Here is a 14,468-nt window from a genome sequence, read left to right as displayed (position 1 = left end):
TGATCCTATTGAGCTCTCACAATCCATCAGTGACATCTAGCAATATATAATGGTAACCCAGCAGAATCGAAATAGAACCTCTAGGTGTAGTTAATATATAATACAGTCCCGCTATCGTGAGTTCCGACTAAATGGCAGGTTATGAATAAATCGTCAAACCTCATCATCAGTCATATGATAGATTCGATCAGTTTCAGTCCAATAGTGATTTCAAATGAAAACTTCTTTCCATCAATCACACTGCTATGGCCATAGACTTGTGGACTCAGTTTTTTAAATTTCATAGGACTACTCTTTTCTATCAAGATCGATAGATTCTATCTAGATGTACATGTTGCTCTCACAACTCAACCAATTGAAGCCAACATCCACTACAAAAATTATAATTGAGTCAATATTTATGTGTAGTCAAACTACAGCTGTCTTATTGTGAGCAACTGTGATGCTGCAGGTCAAAGGATCAGTCACACAATTACAGCATCGAGATGATCACCGACGATTGAATAGAAATCCATATGATCTTTCGTATGGTCACGTTCAGTACTAGTTGTTCTCTAACAACCATCCGCACTTGCTGCTCAATGTCTCTACACTATAGATTAGAGACTCATCTATCTCGAAGGAAGTGAACCGTGCACCGATCTATCTGAATGGGTCACCGTTTCCATGACTATCTTATGACCGGGAGCAATTTAGGAATTGATCATACATGCCTCTAATTCTCAATAGTTGAGAATATGTATCGTAACATCAATTCCAAGGACGATTCAAGGACACATAATACTTGAATGAAAAAAAAAATTATCTTTTATTGATTAAATCAATAGTGTAAATACAAATTTGTGTCATAGAATGAACAATGTGTCAGCCAACAATTGACTTTTAGGACATACATCTAACAGCATGTTCGTTAATTCAAAATTTATTGTAAGTTGGTTCAGTTAGACTATCGTGGATCAAAATTGCTTAGGAACTTCAGTTTTATTTTTTCGATTGAGGAATCTGACTTCAAGGAAGCATGAAAACAGCTGAATGGAGAGAACCGAGGATAAGAGGGAAAGGTGAGGGAATATGGTAGCTAGTTATGATGTTTATGTGGATCTGGTTCCACATCAATATGATGTAATGTTTACCTATAAACCTGAGGCTAGATATTCTAACTGGTGCTTGAAACTTAATGATTGTGGATACCAAGCTGCCTTGTATGTTCAAATCTGTATCCACCATCACCATATGTTGATATTTGTATATTGTACTCTGTATGCAGACCAGAACTTACACACTGATTTATATCTCTAGCTAAATTTGCATCAATTATGTGTTTTATATCCATGCCCAAACAGGTATGGTTTTAAAACTGGATTAAACTAAGCAATTTTGTTTATACTCTACTTGCTCATCGAGCTTGAGAGATATCAGTTACCCCTGAATTAGGTGATAACTTTCTTATCAATCTATTGACAATTGTAAGATGAGATATTCTGTCTTATCTTCAGCATTGATCACCTTTTCTAGTGTAGGCTGACCTCGGATCCCGTCACTTGATCAAAGAAAAAGAAAGGACCATGTGCTAAAAAGTGGCAAGCATGCATGCCTTACACCAGAGAGGTGGATAAACTCGTTCATTGCTTTCGAGGACTTGTTATGCATGCTAGGTGGTAGATAAATATGATCAGTGACTATAGCTTACACTCTGATTTGGCTTTGTTATACTGCAAACATCCATAGAAACTGCTTTATGTTGGACTGGTTATATTTCATAGACAAAGTTGCATTGTAATAGTCTTATATATATGGAGATTGCATTTAGAGAAAACTAATATCGCCATTTTGGTTCAGAACCAAAGTTTCATGATCTGTGCTTATGTTTTATTTTCTCTGGTAATATCTCTAGGTAATATTGCAAATTATTTGAAGCTTTCAGAGGTTGATTCTATATACCTCCCTATCCCAGTGAATTTCATCTTCATAGGATTTGAAGGAAAAGGGAACCATGGTATGTGTCTTTTTGTCTATCTATATATGTACTGATATCAAATGGATATTTTTTTTTTTCCAATTTTGATGTATATGATGACTGCTCTTAGAGTTTAAGCTGGGACCTGAGGAACTTGAACGGTGGTTCACCAAGATTGACCACATTTTTGAACATACACGAGTGCCTCCAATTGGGGAGGTTCTTACACCTTTTTACAAGATTAGCATCGAGAAAGTTCAACATCATCATCTTCCTCTCATCAGTCACGTAAACTACAAGTGATTATTCCTTGACCTCTCACTCTTTAGTTGCACAATACCATGGATTATTCAGTTATTTGATGTCAAGAATTTTCATTGCTTTTTTTTTTCCTCTTGGTCAGTTATCAGGCAACTAGTTGCTCTTTTTTAACTTTATTATGGTGTTCCATCGTGAGTGCAGCTTTTCTGTGCATGCTATACATATGGGAGAAAAAGTTACTTCTGTTTTCAATTATGCCATAAAAGCTCTATCGCGTAAAGAAGATATTTCAGATTCCAGGTAATATATGTAATTATAAATTCGAACACGGATAGCCTGCATTTCTGAATTTCATCTGTCTAGTACTTTGACCAAGTCTGAACATGCATTCGTATTTGCTATAGAACTTGTTGATGCCATGTGGCAATAATTGAATAATATGGGGCAAATAATTTGGACCAAGTGACAGTAACTTCATATGCTCACGCAAGTGCCAGAGGAGGGGAGTGGTGTTACCATCCATATATCACTTAAATATAGACCTAATCTGGTACTATTCATGATGTGATCACATTCATCAATCAAATTCTTCTTGACTTGATCATGTGCACTGCATATGCTAGGCATTAGCACAAATAACCTGAGGTGATTAGAAAACAAGAGTATCCTGACTTCCTACAAGAAGTGTTTTAGATATTATAACTTCGCTGTTGCATCTTAATGATGACTCTACGTGCTGTTAATACTTTGGTGCCATTATTTTTAAAATCTTATATCAATGATTTGGATATCAGAATTCCGATCAAAATGATGCTAAACTATCTGTGTATTGTCCTTGGATCAGGATCTATTAGGATCATAAGACTTACAGCTGTATTATGGATCACACAATCCCTTATATCTTGAGATAAGACTTGATCATGTCATGTACATATTAAATCACATGGAAGTCTGTTTGTTTTATTATTTATTTTTATAGAGTTACTTGTTTCACCAACAAGACTTCAGCATGTAAATTAGAAAGCTTGTTAGATCTTTTTGACTTCTAAGAACTAAAGAGAGATTTTGGAATTCATGAGTTAAAAGCAAGAGGAAAGTTTACAACCATTTGTTAAATCTTTTCTTTCCTGAATATTCCATCTAAAAGGATAATTGATTTGACAGGTAATATAGAGTTATAATGAATAATTTGGCATGATATTGCTACAGTAGACATGCTTTATATGGGCTTATGATTTGTGGAAACTAGACTTCATATAAGTATGAACTATGGATTTTTATTCTTTATTAATCTACTTTATAATTGACTCATTTTTCTTAAGTTTCACGTTTCTTTTATATTTTCAATTTTTTAATCACTTTTAATTAGGATTTGCAATTTGATCCGTGATCTAATCCCATATAACCCATCTATGGTTTACAAGTCAGTGCCAAACAACATTGCTTGGCAGATTCATGTGACACCATATTTAGGCTGAAGGTTGATCCTCTGGACGCAATGGCATTGGTGGATCTCAAATTTTTAGTCAGTTCAAGTCTTGAGTTTTTGCTGTTGTCATGGTCAATCATTGATATTTGAGGTTTGCATACATTTGAAGTTCTGATATCGGTATATGAAGTTCTGATGTTGATATATGAAGTACTGAATCGATGTATGAAGTACTGATGTCGATGTCATAATTCGCTGCGTATACACATCATTTTTATCCTCTTGTTGCATTCTGTATGCTTGATGCCTATGTGCAACACTCTTCAGTTCTTTTAGTGCAACTTTGGAGCTCTGTTAAACTTTCTTTGTTTCACAGAATTCATGTTGTAGATCATGATTTGCTGGTTTATGGTTGCACCTAGTTTGCCATTTATCCTTTTTCTTTTTCTTTCTTTTTTCCCCAGGGAGGATGAAGAAGTTCTTTGGCAAGTTGACATTGATAGGATGGAGTATCTTTTTGCAACTCTCATCGAGTATCTTCAGATTGAGGATGCATACAATATTTTTGTTCTCAATCCAAAGCATAATGATAGACGGGTTCACTATGGTTATCGGTGAGTGTTTGTAAGGGTTTTTCTATTTATTTGTTTATTATATGATGCAGGTAGGTTCTATTGAAACAGTCATCCCTCTGCAGTAAGGGATAAACTTGTAGTCATTAGTTGTAGCACAGCCTACAACAAGACTTGAGAATCAAATATCTTCTGAACTTTTGGCGAAGACAGGAGTTTCCTGTCTGTAGTTCAAGCATAAAAAGCTTGACTCCTTGCAGAATTCATGAGTCATCTAACTAGTGCACCTTCTCTTCCATTGATTTCTCTGAATGTTATGATTGGGAATTGCTTATTCCTATGTTATAAAGTTACATCAAATCTTATGTTGTTTCTGACCCACACATTGATGTTCATTGCATTCATTATCTGAAATTGAAAGTGCTTTTGCACTTAACATGGTCTTCCTATTCTCTAATCAAGCGAGCACTCGGATGAAATTGTTAAGATGTTCCATGTAGTTAAAGTTCCATGTAGAATCTAATGGCTTCACCAAGGGTACCTTAATGCTTCTAATTTCATGTGAGTCAATGAAGAAAAGTTTGCTTAGGATATTTTGGTCTTTTTATGTTGTTTTTATTCAAGGTCTACAACAATTAGGCGGACATTCTTGTGGTTGTGGGCCTTTTAAAGTAGTAGTTGGGCAGAATATTCTAGAGTTTCTTTTTTGTTTTCAAGAAATGCTGCAAACTGCAATATTGCACTTGCTCATGCTTTCATGTTGTCTTGTTGCAAACCAAACTGATTAAAATGAAAAAAAAAAACTATTAGAGCAATTTGAGAATATTTAATTTTTAGGTACAATGGCTTCTTGATTCCGTTATGCATATTATTTTCTTATTTCTGTTATGTCGAGAATTGTTTGGAGTAAGGTTCATGGAACCAGTACTGAAGGGCATAACGGCTGGAGGGTCGGTACCAACATAGGGAGAGCTAGAGAGGGAGGGGGAGTGGGAGAAAGGGAGGGGGGGTTGGGGGAGGGCGCGTGCGAGAGAGAGAGAGAGAAGGGGGGGGGGTGGCTAAAGAAAGAAAGAAAGGTGGAGGAAGAAAAGGACTAATCTTGAGAGTTACTTTGAGCTTTGACGTGGGGAACAATGGCAGCACTGAAGAGCAAAAGAGGGGGAAGAGGGTGGGGTTGAGGGGAGAGGAACGAAAGGAAAACCCTAATTCTAACCCGAGAGAGAGAGAGAGAGAGAGAGAGAGAGAGAGAGAGAGGTGGGAGGAAGGGACCTATCGGAGCACAGGCGGGGGAGGGGGTGCATGGGAGGAAAAGAATACAAGCAGGCCATGGGCGGTTTAGTAGCTGAATCGACCTCCTCGTGTTAATAGCACGAATCATGCCGATCCCTGACCAGTCTGGTTTGGGATGGCCCGAGTTGGCCAGTTTGACATGATTCGGCAAACCATGGTTTGGAGTGAATCTTCTTGAATTTCTTGCTTGTTCTGGAATTTGGTTCTGAAGAATAGGATTCTTCTTGAAAAGATCCTTGTAGAGGTAATTTTTTTCTCTGCCCTGTGGTGGTTGTCATCTGTGGTGCTGAGTGTAAGGAGAAGTAACTTAGTAGCATGTGCAGCATAAATTTATATTTATCCAAGCAATTAAGATACAGGAGACCAGCCAGAAATATGAGGAAGGATTGAAGCAAATGGAGACTAGCATTAGTTATCTCAGGCAGGAAATATAGATCATTCTCTACATTTCTTTTTATTTAATACCTTCTGATAAATTCTTAGGATCTTGATACCTGAGGTATTGACATAGGTAAGAGGATGGTCAGCCAAACTGGAACATACCACCTTGTACCAGGCATACCAGTAGTGAACTGATACATAGTATTGGGGGATATTAAGTGTCGGTACCATGAACATGCCCATACCAAACTGTACCAAATTGTGCTTGGTTCAGGTACCGAAACTGTTGTTGCTAACCTTGGGCAAGAGGATATATCTGACTTTTTTTTTTCCTGATCTATATATTGTTTTTGTATGCATTAATCTATATCTCCTCTCAGGATCTTAAAATCTTATTGGGCAAGGTTTTTTTAACCACTATATTTTCTTTTGTTATTTTCTGCTTTGGTAGCTTATTCTTTTTCTGACTATCTGCAATAATGCAGTATCAAACTTTATGAAACCTGAAGAGTCCTTTTGCCTTTTTGTAGGAGAGGCTTGTCTGAGTCAGAGATCAGCTTTCTCAAGGAGGTACCACATTGTATTTTTTGCATCTTACATAGGCTATGAGTGTTGATAGTTCCTGATGAATAGACTTGCAGATTCCTTTTGAGATATGCAGAACATGTGAATGTCATATTTCTAGGATATAAGTGTTGACAATTTTTGCTCAATAGATTCACCATGTTTTTTTTAATGTATACATAAAATCTGATTTTTTCGCTCACGTAGATACTGCACTATCTGTGAAAATTATTGTGTACCTCTTTTATGTTGATGACTGTCGTTCTGTCTTCATCATAATGTCTGCCATATGAGTGGAACAGTAGCCTTATATGAAAGTAGAACACATACATCAAAGTAGTCGATCAAGTTTAATGATATCCTATCCTGCTCTCAGCCATCAGGCTAGTAGTTAGCTGCAACAATTTGCTAAATGACCATCGATCTTTTTTTCCTTCATTTTTTAACAATATTTATCATATGGTTTGAACTGTTATAATTCCTGAGCTGACCTCACTGTTTCTTGGAATCACGAGTCTCCATGTGCCAAAAAGTTTGAAAGCTTCAAGAATGAAATAGCATAGGTTTGAGTTGCCATATCCCTGCTTTTTAGCTAGCAAATAATGATGCTCCTCTAGGAGCTAAATTAAGTTCTCATAACTGGGAGCAACGTAGAGATACAAGGAGTGGTAAGCTTGCCAATTGATGGCACATGAGAATATAAGCTTGAATACTTGCTAGTTCCCACTACATAGCTTTGCTGTTCTTTTGTGGAATCTCTGGTCCTTTAAAGAACTAAGAGTGAGAAAGAAGGGATGAACATGAAGGAGCGAAGGAGAGAGGGGAGAGGGAGAAACGAAGGTTCTAAGTTTTGCCCAAGGCCAAATCAAAATTAACTCCCACTTTTGTATTTTGGTTAATCTCTGTCCAATTTCAGCTGAAACTGATGGAAACCAGCCATAAATGCCTTTTCTTTCCTTTTGTGAACTTTATTATTTTCTTTTCTGCCCTGTGGGGATCATTTCTTTACATATTTGAGTACGAGGAAATTTTTGATGGTCTTTCTTTTTCTTCAGTTATAGATGATAAGCATTAATGCTGATGGGTTGAGGATTTCAAATAGGCCCTTACTAGAGTATTTGTGTGAAGACTAGTATGATCAACTAAATTTGTACATTCTAAATAGGAACTCATATATTTTCATATAAGCTAAAGATACCATTCTGGATCTACATGTGTTTAATTAAATTATCACTTATCATCACAATAATGAGAAAGAAAAGCCCAAATTCAATATATTTATGTCAGAAGTGATCAAAATATTTGAACCTCACTAGGCACTAAGAAATTTCATAACTGATAAATTTATTAATTTTTCGGACAACTGATCTCCAGAAAGTAAATATGTACATGGATGTTCATATATTTGATATTTATGAATTTTATTTACGTACCAACTTCAACCTAAAACTGTCTCACAAGTACACATGAGAAGAATTTATTTATCACAAAATGCTCAAAATCGTTGTGTGGTTGCCTTTTTTTTTTGGCTTCTTTTATTTTCTTCTATTTTTAAACATCTTTGTTTTTTTTTGACTTTTTTATTAGAACTCCGTAACTTGGAGCTAAACTTCTAAAAGTGTTGAAATTGAAACTCCACATACTCGCTGGGAGCTGACATGAATTTTTAAACCTGGAAGAAAGGAATTGGTTAGAAAAGCTGCATGACTCTATCTAGACTTGTTTTACTTGTGAGTATTTTAAGTCCACTAATTTTTGAACTTTAATTTCCATACATGTTATGCAATGTACTTTGTTCTTGTGAATTTTGGTGGTCACCAAACCCTGGAAGATGCTCTTTCATGAAATTAGAGTCTCGGTTTTGGTAGCACCAGGAGTTAAGAGAGGCCTTTTTGGTGACATTATTTAGCTGTAAGTGGGAGGAAGTGGCGAGTGTGGGGAAAGTGAACTGGAAACTGGTATAGCTTGGTGGTTTCAATTGATACATGGGTTTATTAAATCAAATAATAATTAATTTGAAAATCCAGGGTTTTGGGGGGTGGTTTGGGAATATGTCTCTGGTTATCAAGGGGAAACAAGCTACCACCGATCATTTCTCTATAAGCTGGGATTATGTTACTTATACAAGTCTAAAGAGACTTTGAATTGTTGTTGATGCTAAGTTGATTAGGAAATGCTGGTCCATATTATACTGTGGATGCTGGAGAGGCTGTCCGTCGTAGAGGCGAGGAAAATATGGTACCAGATGGTCTTGCTAAATAAGCTGCTTAAAAATATGTGTGCTGGATGGTGTTGTTAAATAAGAAGCTGCTGAAAAATATTTTAGCTAGGTACAAGTATATGGCTATTGACAAAAAATTTTGGTGTATGGTTGAGGGTCTAATCTCAAGGGCCTTTTTTGGAGCTTATTTGCAAAATTCTATTATACCATTTGTGTTCCACTTTTTCTTAATAAAACACATTATCTTTTTGTACCCCCAAAAAAAAAAAAAACACATTATCTTTGCTTAACCTTTTTTTTTTTTCTAGTATAATCATTTTAATTGAATTTTTAAGCGTGTGGTTCTAAAAGTATCCAATGTATTATTTACTATTCTCTTATATTTTTTTTTGCTAGTCTTGATGATGTGCTCTCATTTTTGAGCTATTATTTTCTCTTACATAGACTTGACAATGAAAAATTTAGACACATGATTTGTATTTTGAACAGATTGACTCAAGCATTTTGCAATAAAATAATTTGCCCAAATAATGCATGTTTATTAGCCATAATAGAAAAAGTATTAGTTTTATGTTGTTTTGCTTCTTATATTCAGTTCTTGATTCTTGATTTGTTTATCAGAATAAAACCCTGCAAGCCAAAATTCTCCAATCAGAAAGTGTCACTGGCAGTTCTCTTGGTAAGTACATTTCTCTTATATTGTTCTTGATGGAAAAATCATATGAAGTTGTTTATCTTGTTATGTACCTTTGCACTGGAATTTGAACTGAGAACTCCTGCCTATTCCCAAGGAACCCCAAGAAGCTTGCAAGCTTTTGGAAGATTACAATGAAAATGACATCATCAACTGAAAATCCTGGGATGTGTGACAGACCTGAAGCCAATATACCCCAAACCTCAGAAATGTGAATTCAAGCTCTTAAGACTTTCTCAAGATTGAAAAAATTAACTCCAAAAGACCAGAATATCTGCATCGCATGTAGGTGGGTGGCAAAATCTGACCTTCAAGAAACTGCCCAGAATAATGGGTTTGGTGGTTCTTTCTCAACTTGAGTTGGTTCTAGGTCATCTGGAAATCAACCCGTATATAAATGGGTGGGTTTGTTTAGTCTCCAGACTCGATGGGTCACATAGGATGATCTGGTGGGAAACAACTGGCTCCCAAATCCAATGGAGTTGATAGTACTCTAATTATTTTTCCGTGTGTTTCAATTCACTGAAAATGAAGAATAAAACTGGGTTATAGAGAGTGATGGGCAGGGTGCCTCATGGGATTTTGTGATAGGGGATTGCATTTTTGCTCATCCTTATTAGTTTGTGATTGACATATATCCTAATCTCCTAAATTTATTGTGATTATGATGATATATTTGAAGCTTTTTTTTTTTGGTTATTTGTGATCTTTGCATGCAATATCTTGTTTTGTTTTTCAGTTATATGTATGAATGATGAGTGAAAACTTAACTGGGTTGGTGGGTGGGTATGGGTTAATGTAAAATAAATGGTTTGGGTATGGATTTACATTTTCCAGTATGATTATAAATGGGTCAGGTATGGATTGAGAGTTTATTGACTCGAACATAACTTGACCTAACCCTAACCCAACCCAACCAATTACTACCCCCTAATTACATGTCCCATAAAGATTTTCACTTATGATTGTTCATTTAGGCGCTTTTTGTTTGCAGTTCAAAATCCTCTACAACCTAGTAGGAAATTCCTGCAAATGGTGTTTGTGGCAGAATTTGTTTATGTTAGGTAACTTGGACCCACATCGTTGGGTTGTTTCAGATGGAAAGATAATCTTTGTTTGGCCTATCAAATTATGCCACAGTCCAAGTGGTAATTATTTAGCAGATCTGAGGCCTTTTGTTTGCATGTAAACTTGTCCTGGAATTTGGTTTAATAAATATTGTTTTACACTCAGATGTTTGGTATTTTGGCAAATTTTTGTAAAAGCAAGTGCCGTAAGTTCTCTAAATCAAGATTTTAGACTGTGCTTAAGAGTTTGTGTATTAACAACCAGGTAGGTAAGGAGTTATGCACGCTCCTATCACTACTTTGTCTACCTAAATAACATAGGTACTTTTGCACGTGAGTTGGTTTGACTCAGATATAGCCTGTTTCTTTACCTAAAGCAAAAAACCTGCATATGTGGATGATCTATTGCTCTAAACCAAGATTTAGGGTTCCAACTCGGTGGCAAATGGGTTGGGCCTGGGCAACAAGGGTCTGCAAAATCTCCGATCGGGCCAAACCAGGGGCCCAGCCCCAACCAATGTAAATTCTGGCCCATGGTTTACATCATCCTACGACATATTAAAGCATGAATCTTCAAATATTGTTGTCTTAATATGACCAGGAAGATATGGGCCTAAGAATTGATGCAAACTGTAATATTTTTTTAATTGAAATTTGATTCAACTGGTCAAGTGAATAAATGGAATACAGGTCAGCTTACACAAATTCTCAATCTTCATAGAGATGATCTTAACAGCAGTAGCTGTACAACAGCAGCAGCAAACTACCTGTTGCAAAAATTCCTGTGCTTCCACCACTAATGTTTGTGCATTATTGTTTTACCTCTCAGCTGACAATTATCAGGCAAAATTTTCCAGGGTGCCGGAGCATTTCCCTACTGTTAAAAATGACCCAAAAGCCCTGATGTTTTGGATTGGTATGGAATAAAGAATGGGGGCATTTTTGTTGTTTGTCTAGTGCAATGACTTCACTATTCTTTTTGATGTGGTCATTGCACTGGGGAAAAGGACCAAAGCACTTCATACATCTTTATCTATGTCCATAGAAAAATATGAAGATATTTTGCTTGTCTCTCATTTCAGGATCAAGTTGTAGATGCTCTGGGAAGAGCAAAACAGTTGTTAGATGCATTTCCTATATCTTAGCTTTGAAGGCATTTTCTTTTCAAATTTTGAACCAAAACGCTCAAGCTGTTTCCTTTTAACTGTTCATTTGATATAAGACATGTTTAGAGGGTAGCGAGTTTCATCTTTTTTGTGTTTCAGAAATTGATAGGGGTAAGAGTCCAAGGCCTTTGTATGTAAATCGACCTACATCAACTTTTGCGTGGACCACAACTGAAGATATTGATACTGTAAGTTGTCATTCGTAGTATTATTTCTTTTAGGTTGGAGAGCTTAATTTCTTATTGGTATGGTGAAGCAGTCATTTTTTCTCCTTGTATTGCAATTCCAGTATTTTCACAGGAAAATGAAATGTTGTCATCAAATTATATGCTTACTATCTCCAAATTTATTTCAGTGATTCTTTTTCCTTATGATTTTCTGCTTGATCAATGTCTTGAGAGAAAATGTTGATTTGGCCAATTGTTTATTTAAAAGTTCTAGAGAATTGAATCATATCAGTAGCCAGTATATCGCCATATCATAAAATGCTGTGATGAGATTGCTTTTTTTTTTTCCCTCTTTCTTTCTTTCTTTTTGCTTTTCTTTTTGGGGATTCATCAGACGGAATGGTCGAAGAGGTGTTTAGATGCCTTGACCAGTGCCGAGAAAGTGAATGATGGAAAGGATTATGCTGAGATTGTTTATAACAAAGCTGTTCAGGTATCTTGTCTTTTGATTTGGGACTCCAAGCTTCATAGAACTGTTAGAATTGTCAAAATTGAGAATTCACTCAATAAAAGGACTTATTCTTTGCCTGAATTTTTGTAGATGTTACATGAGAAACAGGATCATATAAATCTTCTTTTCGAAAAAGAGCTAAAATCTGGGGATTTAAAGGGTCTCCATCCTGAGTGTCTTACAGATACATGGATAGGCAGAGATAGGTTCAGTACCTCACTCAAATCCTCATGTACATCTCCAAATCTAATTTCAGTGATTAATTATTCGGTATTATTTCTGTTTCAGGTGGGCATTCATTGATCTGACTGCAGGACCATTTTCCTGGGGTCCATCCGTTGGTGGAGAAGGTGTCCGTACTGAACTGAGTTTACCAAATGTTGGGAAAACTATTGGTGCAGTTGCAGGTATGGCTGCTACTTGCCCTGTCTTTCAAAATCACACATTTCTGCTGGTTGTTTTAAGCCTGAGGGTCTGCTTTCCGGAATGTTATATCACGAGTTCTATTTTTTGACTTTATACGATCTGATTGCTGTCGTAGACAGTCAAAAATAATTCTCACTCATTACTATGTTGATAGTGTAAGTCGAAATCGTATCCACAGGGATCGCGTTAGTTACATTCAAGAGATTTAATTTTAGGTTAAATAGCAAAATAAAGGCTGATTAAAAGACTATTTAGATTGATAAGAAAGCAAGTAAATAAAGAGAATTAATTTAAGGATAGGTTCAAATATGGAAAGAGTTCTCAGGATCTCACTATTTTTGATAGACAGCTGGTATTCTTCTTAATATGCTTTTGATTTAGTATCTAATTAATAGAGATATAACTTATCTTAGAGAGTACGGCCCATATCCGTTGGATTACGGCCCGTCTCTTAAAGTTATAGGTTAGTCAAAATTGATTTAGATACGATAAAAGAAATTTAATCTAAAAATAATCTATCTCAAGAGCATGAACCGTACCCGTAGATCATGACTGGTCCCAAGGGTCATAAACTATTTCAGGTTAAAATCTTATGCAAGAAACATAAAGATTCAAAAGATATAGCAAGGATAACAAATCTTTATTGCATGTTAAGAGAAAAGTACAAAGGATTTCATAATAAAAATACTGTCTAAAAAGATTACAGTGATTTCGCGAGATGCGACGACTAGCCGTCTATGGGGATGCTTCTCGTCGAATCCTTCATTCTGGAGCTCTAAGAACTTCCTTCCAACATCTTGGAGTAGGGATCAAGAGCCGGAGGAAAGATTTTTTTGGAGAAGAAGGCTTTGGAGGTTTGGAGATGGACAAGGAGGTGGCGTGTGATGAATTATGGAGACTTTTGGGTGTCTGGATGGCTAGCCTGGATGAGGCGTGGAGGAGTAGGAGAAGGAGAAGAGATGGAAAAATGGCAGTGGAAATGGTTTCTAGGTGGAGGGTTGAGGCGTAGAGATGGATGGTGGCCGGGTGGAAGAATTAGAATCTTCGGTCTCCGTAGTCTCCCTTTAAATAAAGCTCCAAACTGTGTCCTAGACGCATTTGTTTCCGCATCAAACTTGTCCTGCGTTCCATGCCGTTCAGCCCGCTTCTGCTTCATGCTCCAATGCCTATTCCATCCGCTCTGCGTGAAAACAACCACCAACAAATCTCACGCGCATTTGTTGTGCGATTCCATTTCATTCTGCATCCTATTCCGACAGCCAATCGCTCATTCCCTATTCAGTGTCGAGCTCCAACAGCCAGCAAATCCCATGCGAGTCCTGTGCTCTGTCCCCACTACATACATTCCACGCATCCCACACACCTACTTTCACTTCCATTCATTCAACCAGGCTTCCACGTAATCCACGTTTAGCATTTAATTCTACAAAACACTTAAGTGGCAATGCACCACTGGTCCCCATGCACCACGTTCATGTATTCACCAGTTCCATTTAAATTCAAACATCTTTGCTGTGGCCCACTTCAACTTTCACTCCCTTTCCTTTTAAATTCAAAGCTCCCGTTGACCAAGTCATGAAATGCCCAGCTTGTTTCCTTCCTCGGTTTGACTATTTGACCATCCATCACCTTTTGTTTCAAACACCCAAAAGAAGCTGTAAATTAATTTTTTTCAGCCCCACTGCCCATTCAGTGTGCTTGAGTATTTGATCTTGGTCCTATTTGCTTTTAAAGTGGCTAAAATGCTAAAATTAATCCTTCT

The 14,468-nt window shown here is 36.7% G+C and overlaps 1 protein-coding gene across 3 annotated transcripts in view; it reads left to right on the top strand.

Moving 5' to 3' along the window:
- The window catches only part of LOC105049253 (uncharacterized), a 47,248-nt gene that overhangs the window by 4,935 nt on the left and 27,845 nt on the right, over positions 1-14,468 (top strand). For all 3 annotated transcript variants that reach the window (XR_832775.4, XM_010928840.4, XM_073261321.1), the window contains exons 4-13: positions 1,895-1,996; positions 2,088-2,256; positions 2,420-2,518; positions 4,112-4,261; positions 6,421-6,460; positions 9,297-9,354; positions 11,702-11,790; positions 12,164-12,262; positions 12,371-12,486; positions 12,569-12,687. Coding sequence is in view for 2 of the 3 variants with exons in the window: in XM_010928840.4 (XP_010927142.2) it covers positions 1,895-1,996; positions 2,088-2,256; positions 2,420-2,518; positions 4,112-4,261; positions 6,421-6,460; positions 9,297-9,354; positions 11,702-11,790; positions 12,164-12,262; positions 12,371-12,486; positions 12,569-12,687 (1,041 nt within the window). In the remaining variant the exon portion in view is untranslated. The remainder of the gene's footprint in view (positions 1-1,894; positions 1,997-2,087; positions 2,257-2,419; positions 2,519-4,111; positions 4,262-6,420; positions 6,461-9,296; positions 9,355-11,701; positions 11,791-12,163; positions 12,263-12,370; positions 12,487-12,568; positions 12,688-14,468) is intronic.

This window comes from Elaeis guineensis, chromosome 7, assembly GCF_000442705.2.
Source record: "Elaeis guineensis isolate ETL-2024a chromosome 7, EG11, whole genome shotgun sequence".
In the NCBI taxonomy this organism is placed as follows: domain Eukaryota; kingdom Viridiplantae; phylum Streptophyta; class Magnoliopsida; order Arecales; family Arecaceae; genus Elaeis; species Elaeis guineensis.
This window is presented reverse-complemented; position numbering and strand designations above follow the sequence as displayed.